This window comes from Aulonocara sp. 'chitande type north' Nkhata Bay, linkage group LG18, assembly GCF_057382095.1.
Source record: "Aulonocara sp. 'chitande type north' Nkhata Bay isolate Kocher_YH1m ecotype deep benthic linkage group LG18, A_spYH_male_GT1.1, whole genome shotgun sequence".
NCBI classification, from domain to species: domain Eukaryota; kingdom Metazoa; phylum Chordata; class Actinopteri; order Cichliformes; family Cichlidae; genus Aulonocara; species Aulonocara sp. 'chitande type north' Nkhata Bay.
This window is the reverse complement of record NC_141361.1, coordinates 1,145,272-1,157,308: the sequence shown is the minus strand read 5'-3', so window position 1 is coordinate 1,157,308 and position 12,037 is coordinate 1,145,272. Positions and strand designations below refer to the sequence as shown.

The window sequence follows — 12,037 nt, the reverse complement described above, 5'->3', positions numbered from 1 at the left end:
ATGGTATCGAAGGCTGCCCTAAGATCTAGCAAAATGATCACGGAACAATTTCCTGCATCAGATGCCATTAGTAGGTCATTATAGACCCTTAAGAGAGCCTCCATAGAGTGCTGCTTTTGAAAGCCAGACTGAAATGGGTCAAAAATCTGCAATCGGCATAGTAAGGACCTGAACTGATTTTCTACAATCTTATCTAGTAATTTACTTATAAATGGCAATCTTGAAATAGGACGAGAAGTATTAGGGGAGGTAGGATCTAGATTCTGTTTTTTTTAACAGAGGGGTTACCTCAGCACGTTTAAAATAGGACGGGACACAGCCTTGCCTCAGTGAATTGTTGATGATGGATAGTAGTGTGGGACCAATGCTGGTGAGAGTCCCAGACAGGACAGAGGGAGGTAATATATCTAAGGAGCATGATGAGGATTTCATTTTACCTATTACTGCAATTAAGTCATTGAGTGTGATTGGAGAAAAAGAAGTAAATGACCCGGGACAACAAGGGGCATCTTCATAGGGGGAGGCACTTGAGCAGATTTTGGATCTCAGGTCCATCACCTTATTTACAAAGTAATTGAGGAAAGTGCTGCAGTCTTCGTCAGAAAGTAACACAGCATGCTGAGTTGGAGGAGAAACAATACTATTGATGGTATCAAATGGAATTCTTGGGTTATTTTTATGACGATTTATGAGATTATTGAAGTAAGACGAGCTGTCGTGCTGCATCACTGTGTGGTTTGGAGCCTGCAATGCGTCCTGTAATAGAACCCTCCAACGCATAGTGAGGGCTGCAGAGAGGATCATTGGTGTCTCTCTCCCCTCCCTCCAGGACATTTACAGCACCCGTCTCACTAAAAAAGCCCTTTGCATAGCGGCTGATCCCACGCACCCAATGCAAAGCTTCTTCAAGCTGCTGCCGTCGGGGAGGAGACTGCGGAGTCTCCAGGCCAGGACCAGCAGGCTGAAGGACAGCTTCATCCATCAGGCTGTCAGGAAGCTTAACTCCCTCCCGATTCTGCCCCCTCTCCCCTCTTCTCCTCCACGGTCTCACTGAACTCTGTCACACACACACACACACACACACACACACACACACACACACACACACACGCACACTCTCTCTCTCTCTCTGACTCACTCACTGGCCTGCACCAGTTACCAGTCACTTTGTGGAGCATTGGACTGCCATTACCTCATAAGACTTTGTTGTTACACTATCTCTTACCGTATATTACTAAATCTCCATTTGCACTATTTGCCTATTTGCACTACTCTGCCTGGTTTACACTCAATGTCATTTACCCTTACCTGAATATTGTATATTGTATATTGCATAGCTTTCTTGTTAATTTGTATTGTATTTATTTATTTAAATTTTTACTTTTTAATTATTTTATTTGCATTTTTTAATCACTCTCTTATATTTAAATGTTCATTTGCTATTTCATCTAGGGTTTGAGAGTAACGAAATTTCTATTCTCTGTATGTCCTGTACATGTGGCAGAATTGACAAATAAAGTTGACTTTGACTTTGACTTTGACTTTGAAGACGATCTGGCCTCTTTGACTGACTCATTATATAAGTGAAGAAGTTCTTTGAAGTGTTCTCGATGGACAACCAGCCCAGTGGACTTCCAGAGACGCTCTGCTTTTCGACAGGCGCGTCGAAGACCATGGGTTTGATTATTTAACCATGGTGTGCAGGAACTAACAGTGCAATGACTAGTTTTGAAAGGAGCAACCTGATTAAGAATGGCGAGACAGTGTTCATTAAAAGAATTAATAAGGATGTCAACATCATCAGAAGAAGGTTTAAAATTAAAAAGAGAAGAAAACTTTAAAATGATAGCGTCGTCAATAAAGCGCCTGCGCCTAATAAAACTTTGGGGAAGAGACTCTGAATTGAACAATACATTAAAAAAGACTGAGTTATGGTCGCTAAAAGAAACATCATTTAAGTTCATGTGGTCAAGGGAAACACCACAGGTGAAGACCAAGTCCAGAGTATGCCCAGCTGTGTGAGTAGGACCTGATACATGTTGAACAAAATTGAAAGAGTCCATAATGCTCAGGAAAAGAAAAGATGCAGCAGACCCAGGTGGACGATAAATTAAAATTCCGTATATGGGCTGTTCTCGTCCAATTTTTATCATAATCATCTCAAAAGAGCACCCTGTTCGAACATAAGAGTGTCCATAAGTGCACGTGGCACCAGGACGCTCTAGGCCGTAGGTCGATGATCGATTTTGTAATCGTATCAGCAGACCTGCGACCATATGTTCTGGACACTCGGGTAAAGAGAGGGGCTGAGCTGTCAACTGATCACCACCTGGTGGTGAGTTGGATCAGGTGGCGGGGGAGGACGCTGGACAGACCCGGTGCACCTAAACGCGTAGTGAGGGTGTGCTGGGAACGTCTAGCAGAGGCCCCAGTCCGCGAGATCTTCAACGCACACCTCCAGCAGAGCTTCAACAGCATTCCGAGGGAGACTGGGGACATTGAGTCCGAATGGACCATGTTCAGAGTCTCCATTGCCGAAGCTGCTGCATTGAGCTGCGGCCGCAAGGTGGTTGGTGCCTGCCGTGGTGGTAATCCCCGAACCAAATGGTGGACACCAGAGGTGAAGGGAGCCACCAGGCTGAAGAGTCCTATCGGGCTTGGTTAGCCTGTGGGACTCCGGAGGCAGCCGACAGGTATCGACAGGCCAAGCAGAATGCGGCTCGGGCAGTGGCTGAAGCAAAAACTCGGGTGTGGGAGGAGTTCGGAGAGGCCATGGAAAAAGACTTTCGGACTGCCTTGAAGAGATTCTGGCAAACCGTCAGGCGTCTCAGGAGGAGAAAGCGGTGCTCTACCTGCACTGTGTATAGTGCTGGCGGAGCGCTGCTGACGTCGACTGAGAAAATTGTCAGGCGGTGGAAGGAATACTTCGAGGACCTCCTTAATCCCACTGACACGTCTTCCGAGGAGGAAGCAGAGTCTGGGGATGAGGGGAATGACCCGCCAATTTCCGGGGGCAAGGTCACTGAGGCAGTTAAACAACTCCTTGGTGGCAGAGCCCCTGGTGTTGATGAGGTCCGCCCCGAGTTCCTGAAGGCTCTGGACGTTGTAGGGCTGTCCTGGTTGACACGCCTCTGCAATGTTGCGTGGAGATCAGGGGCAGTACCTGTGGACTGGCAGACCGGGGTGGTGGTCCCCATCTTTAAGAAAGGGGACCGGAGGGTGTGTTCCAACTACAGGGGGATCACACTCCTCAGCCTCCCTGGGAAAGTCTATGCCAGGGTGCTGGAAAGGAAAGTTCGTCCGCTAGTCGAACCTCGGATACAGGAGGAACAATGCGGTTTTCGTCCTGGTCGCGGAACACTGGACCAGCTCTTTATCCTCTCCAGGATACTTGAGGGTGCATGGGAGTTTGCCCAACCAGTCTACATGTGTTTTGTGGACTTGGAGAAGGCATTCGACCGTGTCCCTCGGGGTGTCCTGTGGGAGGTGTTGCGGGAATATGGGGTGTCTGGCCCATTGCTACGGGCCATTCGATCCCTATACAACCGTTGCAAGAGCTTGGTTCGCATTGCCGGCAATAAGTCGGACTCGTTCCTGGTGGGTGATGGGCTCCGCCAGGGCTGCCCTTTGTCTCCGGTTCTGTTCATAATTTTTATGGACAGGATTTCTAGGCGCAGCCAAGTGGCGGAGGGCTTTCGCTTTGGTAGCCTCAGAATCTCATCTCTGATTTTTGCAGATGATGTGGTTCTGTTGGCTTCATCGGGTGAGGGCCTCCAGCTCACACTGGAACGGTTCGCAGCCGAGTGTGAAGCAGCGGGAATGAGGATCAGCACCTCCAAATCTGAGACCATGGTTCTCAGCCGGAAAAGGGTGGAGTGCCCACTCCGGGTCGGGGCTGAGTTCCTGCCCCAAGTGGAGGAGTTCAAGTATCTCGGGGTCTTGTTCGCGAGTGATGGGAGAAGGGAGCCGGAGATCGACAGACGGATTGGGGCTGCAGCTGCAGTAATGCGGACGCTGCACCGGTCCGTCGTGGTGAAGAGGGAGCTGAGTGTAAAAGCGAAGCTCTCAATTTACCGGTCGATCTACGTCCCTACCCTCACCTATGGCCACGAGCTGTGGGTAGTGACCGAAAGAACGAGATCGCGGATACAAGCGGCAGAAATGAGCTTCCTCCGAAGAGTGGCTGGCCTCTCCCTTAGAGATAGGGTGAGAAGTTCGGCCATCCGGGAGGGGCTCAGAGTAGAGCAGCTGCTGCTCCACATCGAAAGGAGCCAGCTGAGGTGGTTCGGGCATCTGACAAGGATGCCCCCTGGGCGCCTCCTGGGTGAGGTGTTCCAGGCATGTCCCACCGGGAGGAGGCCCCGGGGCAGACCCAGGACACGCTGGAGAGATTATATCTCTCGGCTGGCCTGGGAACGCCTTGGTATTCCCCCAGATAAGCTGGAGGAGGTGGCTGGGGAGAGGGAGGTCTGGGCCTCTTTGCTTAGGCTGCTGCCCCCGCGACCCGGCCCCGGACAAAGCGGATGAAGATGGATGGATGGATGGATGGATCTCAAAAGAGTTGTAACAGCTTGAGGAGATCATCTGGCATGAAAATTACCGCTATTCCACCTCCTCATCCAGATATCCGAGGTGCACAGAGAAATGAACAGTCAACGGGACACAGCTCTAAAAGATGTGAGACTTCACTCTCACGCTGCCACGTCTCAGAGATAAACATAAAATCAAGCTTCTCCGTACAGAACAAGTCATTTAAGATGTAAGACTTGTTGGCAATTGAGCGGGTATTAATTAACATCCATTTAACGCTGTGACCCACCGGGACAGGGGTAGAGTTTCCAGGAACAGAGTTAGTACTATGCGGTAAGCTGCGCAGAAAAACAGGGTTCCTGCCGCGATGAGGCATTACTTTCCATGCTTTTAGGTGGAAGCCTGGGTGGTAAACACAGTGGGTTGTGGGGATTAATTCAGCTCCGACAAGTCTCAGGCGGATCTTAGCAGCCCAGGAATAAAGCCCCCGAAGATCTGCCTCATGCCCCGTCCTCCAGGGCATGAGGCAGGTATGGAGGAGATCAAGGCTCCACACATCCAGAGGCCTTCAAAGCACAAGAGACCAAGGAAGACCAACGGAGGGGCAACCATGCCACTATCCCGAAAAGAGCTGAGGAGAGCCCCGGATGTTGGGTCACTCAGCAGCAGTGTAGGGACTAACTCGTTGTTAAGTAACACGTTACAGTAACTAGTTATTATTCCAAAATCAGGAACACACTAATTGTTACTGGGATTTAGATAGGCTCGTTATTCGTTACTTCGTGTGGTGGCTATCGCGGAGCTTCCACAGATTCAGTAACATTAGCAAGTGGTGGAGGCCAGCAGGTGGATGAAGGAAAGGGGAGGCAGGAGGAGCAGAGACCCGAGGCGGCCGCCGGTCCGAGTGTCAGGTGAACTGAACTTAAGGTAAGAAGTTATGACCTGCAGTCTATCTGGGTCAGATATAAACCAAGTTTAGGTGGAGTTTATTTTCGTTATCCTGACTTTTTCGTACTGGGTACTAGCTAGCATGACAGAGTTTCTATACAGCTGGGTGGTGCTATGAAGTTACTAATAGTGAACTTTATTTTGTTCATAAAATTAATTAGTAGAGTTGCTAACCGTCCCCTAAAAATGGAATTTTCTCGTATTCAGAGAAAATATGACGCATTTCGTATTGAGGTGAAAAGGAACAGTTTGTCCCGGACTTCAGCTGGGATGAAAAAGACACAAAGCTGGAGTTATTCTGTCGTTATGCTGCACAGCTGCCTCTTCTTCTCTCATTCTCTCCCCCTGTCTCTCCTGTTTCTTCTTCAATCATGAAATTGATCAATGATCAGCTGATCGGCTTTTCTGTCGCAAGTCCTGTCTCTCTTGTTTGTTTATCGCCCACCTGCGGAGGTCGCATTAAACAACAGCAGCACGTTTAAGCTTGATCAGCTGTTGTTAGAATTTATTTAATTTTACCTTCTACAGGGTGGGCCAGTTATATGTATACACCGTAATAACATGGGAATGGTTGGTGATATTAAAGTCCTGTTTGTGGCACATTAGTATATGTGAGGGGGCAAACTCCTCAAGATGGGTGGTGACCATGGTGGCCATTTAGAAGTCGGCCATCTTGGATACAACTTTTGTTTTTTCTATAGCAAAAGGGCCATGTGACACATCAAACTTATTGGTAATGTCACAAGAAAAACAACGGTGTGCTTGGTTTCAACATAACTTTATTCGTTCATGAGTTATTTACAAGTTTCTCTTTGTTCACAGCCATTGACATGTCACACAGCTGTAAAGCTGCTGGTCATGATGTCGGTTTGGATATGTGGTGAGAGGGAAACATGAAGATGAAACCAGGAGATGTCCTTACTGAATCATCAGAGCTGAACAGGTGATGGAGAAACAGGTTTACCTTTTAGGTGACATGAATGAGTTGAAGGGAAGTTTTGAACTGTTTCTGAGAGACAAATAACACCAGGATCCTTTTTTATGTAGCTGACAGCTGGTAAATGTGCAGGGGCGGGTCTAGCAAAGTGTTGCCGGGGGGCCAGGTAGGGCATTAACAGGGAGAGGGGGCACAAAGAAATACTTTTCTTTCTTATTAAAATATCTAGCTTTTAAAAAACAATTATCTGAAGCTTACAACAAACGATTGATAGATTGATACATCTATACCATCAAAACAATGTACATCACTGTCACAACAGTGTTTATTTTCATTCAAAGGCTTTATGGTTTTTCCTATAATGGCGGCCGGCCTCTAGTCAAAACACCCGGGCCCAGTTTTTGTCCCAGTCCAGCCCTGTATGCCACTCATCCGCAGTCTGGTGTTACCTACATCTTCCTATTCGGAAGGCAGAATTTAATCCAAATAAAGTCGCACGATGTGTTACAAACTGAAACTGCCCTCTTTGATATTTCAGACAGTCACAATGAAAACAGTTCAAAGTGAAATCTCCCACAGACACAGTTCACGCGACATGTTTGTAAAAGCAACGTAAGATGAATGAGTCACACCTGGATCCTGTGTGCATGCCGCGCCTCTACAACATATACGACACCAATCCCAGCCAGCACCTCAGCACAGTACCTGCATGTGTTGTTCAGGTCCACAGCTGTACTCGAGTACTCTCCTCTCACCACAGTGTGTCTGTCACACACATCTGGGAGCATTTTAAACTCTATCAGTCTGCTTGTTCTCATCTGAAATACATCTATGTCCACTGTGAACGACCATCTTTGAACAGAGGGCGGGGCTTACCACACCAACTGTCTGTCATCTATAACGCAGTTGTGAGATCTGGCTCCACCCTATCACATGATAGGGCGGGGCCAGGTTTCACAATGAGCTCACCCGAAACCCTGGCTGATTGTGACCTACAACCGTCTTCACACCTTGGCTCGTGTGATCAGGTAGAGGATCATCAGCGGGTGCATTGTCCCTCTCAGGTTTAAATCTGGGACTCTCCACCATTTGACCCCAGAACTGAAGAATTTTGTTGGAGGTGAAACGTCGTCTTTTCTTTTTCTTTTCTTTCCAAGCTCCTTAGACTTTTCATCTGAAATACACCTCAGTGGAGTAAGAGTTTAAAAACGCAGTCTTAGCCCCACATTAATGTTACCTTTGTGTTGTAGAGCTTCCTCTGATTGTGTGTCTTCTAAACTTTTCCTGCATGAGTCGAGCCAGATACAACAGTGCAGAGGAAAGCACAGCAGGTCTGAGGATAAACACAGACTAATGGAACCGTCGCTTCAGGAACAAGTGATAAATGTATTCATCTAAAACTACAATGATAGTGAAAAGAGGCTGGAAAAGAAGTGAATACTACGAGCATAACTCGGGGTATTGTGCACATATACTTCCTCGTAAATAATGATGTCCTTCTTTGTTGCCATGGTGACATAACTGATGATTATTCTTCTGAAACCATCAATAGCCAAACATAACATGTGCTCCCACTTTGATCTAAAGCTTGTGACCCATGAACTCTTCACTGAGGTTCATATTTCAGGCATCCTACATAACTATGAAGAAAAATACACGTGTGAGATTCTCAACACCAAACTCAGCTAACATTAAAAAATAGTGTTTTATTTTTCCTCAACCAAGAGACGATCTGAAAGTGAAAAAGCAGAACATCAGTCACAGGTTGGATGGAGAAGTGTTTGCTCTGTGACAGGTTAGCAGTCTGTCACCCAGCAAACACTGTGCACTAGTGACTCTGTTACATCTGTGAGCTGCATCTGTTTGAGCTCCATTCAAATAATGTGAATAAATGAGAATACTATGATCATGTTTTAGTCACAAACATATCAAAGTTTAAAATAAGAAAATGAACCATTTTAAGAAAAATATGAGCTCATTGTGAATTTGATGGAAACACAACATCGCAACAGGACAGCTCAACAAAGTAAGTGGTGCTAAAAACAAACAGCTGACAGGAACATGCAGCAGCTAACCAGGTTAACTGTCAGCTGGTCAGTCACATGATGGAGTACAAAGAAGAATCTTAGAGTTTCTCTGTTCACCAATCAGCAGAAACGAGCATCTATAACGTGATTAATGTTCCTCACTGTGAATATCTCGTCATCTACAGAAGATGATCTCATCAAATGATTCAGAGAATCTGGAGAAATTTATTTGGACGTCTGTGATCTTCAGACAGAATTAAAATCAGAGCATGAGCTCAGGAGCACATCCAGAAATCACCATCTTATTATATTCATATTCCCCTACAGACGTATGATTTATTTGTTTATGTCTGATTTCAAATCTTCAAAACAAGTCAAAACACATCAAAGGAAAGCAGCTTGGTTTCTGTTTGTTTTCAGAGAAACTGTTTCAGATTTACAAACGATCATCAGGAAATAATCATTTCACAAATCTTGTTTTCTAAATGAGCTAAAAACTGCTCAAATGCATGACAGACCAAGGTGACAGCGATCATCTCTGCTATGGGTTGAACGTACATAAGGGAGAAACCATACCACTGCATTGTGTATTATTACCTTTGTTTACTGTTGAAACATGAGAATTTCACCACATTTGGGCTCTAACGAGACGATCTTCTTATATTCATGAAACATCTGTGGGAATAAAATATCTGGGAAGCAAAAACTGATGGATGAAGATTAAACGTCCTGCTTTGATGTTTAAAGTGTCACTAACAGGTCTGCTAACATCAGGCTGTGATCTGCACATCTGATCATTTTGAGGAAGGTTTTTAGAAACTGCAGTGAAGAGCGAGGACAACGATGGTGGATGATTCATTTATATGAACAATCTCTCCTTTAACAAGTGAATTACAGCTACAGAGGTTTAACAGTGTGTGGCTCCCTCTAGTGGATGTTGTGGAGTATTCTGTTGTCTTTGCTCCAAAGGTTTTTGTACAGAGTTTTGCTGTTTCCTGTCACTGTGGGCTGCAGAGCACAGTAGTACACAGCAGAGTCAGACACTGCAGCAGAGGAGATCTGAAGAGTCATCAGTGTTTTATCTTCACTCACATTAACAGACAGTCCAGAGATTTCTTCTTTCATCACTTCTCCGGATGGTAAATGAGAGATCAGGAACTCTGGTGGTTTTCCAGGATATTGTCGATACCAGTAAAACTCGTCACTTCCAGTTGCCTTTTTGGAGTATCTATAGGACAGAGTAGCAGTGCTGCCTTCTACACTGAACACTTCTTTGTTGGTTGGAGTGAGATCTTCACAGCTGACACCTAAAGGAACAGAAACATGTTTTATTCTTTTATAAATCATCACAATTCAAATGTGTTTCTTTAAACACACAGATTGTAACGTACCTGTTAGAATGGTGAGAATCAGTAAAGAAAGTGCAAAATAGTCCAAAGACAACATGTTGAATGAAGGTAAAGTTTATGGTTTGTGTTGAACTCTGTTGAATGTGGAGGTTTCTCTCTCTTCTAGTTCAGTAACAGCTCAGCTCCTCCCTGAATCTCTCCTCCTCCTCTCTGATCTGGATTTGAACTTCTCTCACTTCCTCCTGCTTTACACACTAGTAGCAGCATCTTCACTTTCAGGTGGGAGGAGCTCTAATATTTTTTGTAACTTCATCTCAGCCAATCAAATGCTTTTCTGATTCCACAGCAGCTTAGTATGATAAACAGAGAGTGGTACTCGTGACCATTGATCAGTGGTTGTTGATCAATGGTTGTGACGATTTGCATATTAATGGTCATAAACTGACCTCACAGCCCAGTGTTCATTCAGTGCTGCTGGTTTCAGTCATTGTGCAAATGTCCTGTTTCTAAGGTTGGAAACCTGCAGTCAGCTGAGACTGAAGACGTCACCTGATGATGATGAAACGTTTCTCCCACTGAAAACATCCAGATGAACAGAATCAACTTTTTGGGATTTGCTTACCTGGATGACTGAGCGTGCATGTTGGTGTTCCAGGATATCGTTAATATCAGAAGATCATTTATACTCATTGAAGCTTTTTTTCTGAGGTATTCATAAACTTGTTCACGTTGCCCCTTCATGTGGCAGCCCTGATATCACACCATCATCTTCACACAGGAAATATTCATATTAATTTCTCTCCACTACGATTAATACATGATTTAAATCCCTGGAGCAACCTCTCAGTGTCATGATTACAGGAATGCATCGACTCTAACACAGCCCACATGAGGCTAAAGCTTTACATGCTTTTATTTTGAGAAGGTTCAAAGACAGGGGGGCAGGTAAGTAGGTTTCCTGCAGAGGGACAGAGCAGGGAGACACCAGAGAACTGCCCGAGAGAACGACTGCTGAGTATCAGTGCAGTCAGAATTGCTTATATAGTATTTATTAGAGTCCTTTCTTGTGTTTCACTTTTGGAGTTTCTGTGTCAGGGAGGTAAGTGAAGGCTTCAGAAGGCTGAGTGGGTGGAGAGTGGATGGGCAGGTGAGTTTTCCAGCTCTGTTACAAGTCAGTCCTTTCCAAACAGCAGACAATGAGACAATCCTTCAGGTTTCAGGTAACTCAAGTCCACAGAGCTATGAGCAGACACAAGAGAACATGGTGAGGTAACAGAAGCTACAAGCACAAACTCATAAGTCATAAATTAAAGCTGAATTACCACCAGAATGAAGACAACAATCTGACAAAGAGTGGATGTTTCAGCTGGACCTTTCATTCCCCAAAACACGAGGAGTTAATGAGATCTGGTTAGGAGGTTAGCAACACTACAAGCACCAACCAGCTTGCAGCCAAAGCTCTGCACAGCCCCATCAGCAATGAGTCCCCAGCCTCACTCAGACTGCTGCCAAAGCTCTGCTGGAGGTGGGAGTTGAAGATCACCTGAACCACTTTGATACGCCAGGCCTGTCCAGCATTCTCCCCCACCACCTGACTCAACTCACCCCCAGATGGTGATCAGATGACAGCTCAGCTCCTCTCTTCACCAGAGTGTCCAGAACACACTGCTGCAGACCTGATGATGCAATTACAGAGTCAAGCATCAACCTATACTGTGGTTAGCACACAAGTCCAGTAAAACAGAAACCACCATTGTGTCACTCGGACACATAAAGTCCTCAGAAGCACAATAGAGTTACCAGATGATGCAGCGTCCAGGATCCTGCTCAGAGACCTCAAGAAGGCCAGGCACTCTGAAATGTTGTTCAGAGCAGAAGCACAGAGGAGAGTCTGGACCTGCCAGAGGGGGAACATCACAAAGTACCAGAGCAGGACAATGATGAAGGAGAGCATCATCATCTGGTGTGATGAGTTCAAAGAGAATAAATGGAACAAGCATGAGATGGTCTTCCTGGTTGGACTTTTAGCTTCATGTGAGAGATTTTACCTTAAAGAGATAAACCTCTGTTACTCTGTTTATTTTGCTTCTGCTGCATTTCTGCATGTCCTCATCCACTAAATATAAAATAGTGTAAATGAGCAGCTTTTGATGTTTGACAGTTTTTATTGTGTCTGAACGTTCCTGCAGTTGGTTTGTGGTTGATGTGGATTTGCTGCTCATGTGAATCCTCCCACAGTGTTTCAT

At 45.5% G+C, this 12,037-nt stretch overlaps 1 protein-coding gene across 1 annotated transcript in view; it reads right to left on the bottom strand.

Annotated features, from left to right (window-relative positions):
- Positions 1-9,903, bottom strand: part of LOC147307557 (M1-specific T cell receptor alpha chain-like) — a 156,298-nt gene extending 146,395 nt beyond the window's left edge. Inside the window, exons 1-3 of the mRNA XM_086271920.1 lie at positions 9,834-9,903; positions 9,445-9,749; positions 3,419-3,422 (exon numbers count right to left, since the gene is read on the bottom strand). Coding sequence (XP_086128046.1) covers positions 3,419-3,422; positions 9,445-9,749; positions 9,834-9,888 — 364 coding nt within the window. The 5' untranslated portion in view covers positions 9,889-9,903. The remainder of the gene's footprint in view (positions 1-3,418; positions 3,423-9,444; positions 9,750-9,833) is intronic.
- Positions 9,904-12,037: the final 2,134 nt, after the last annotated feature.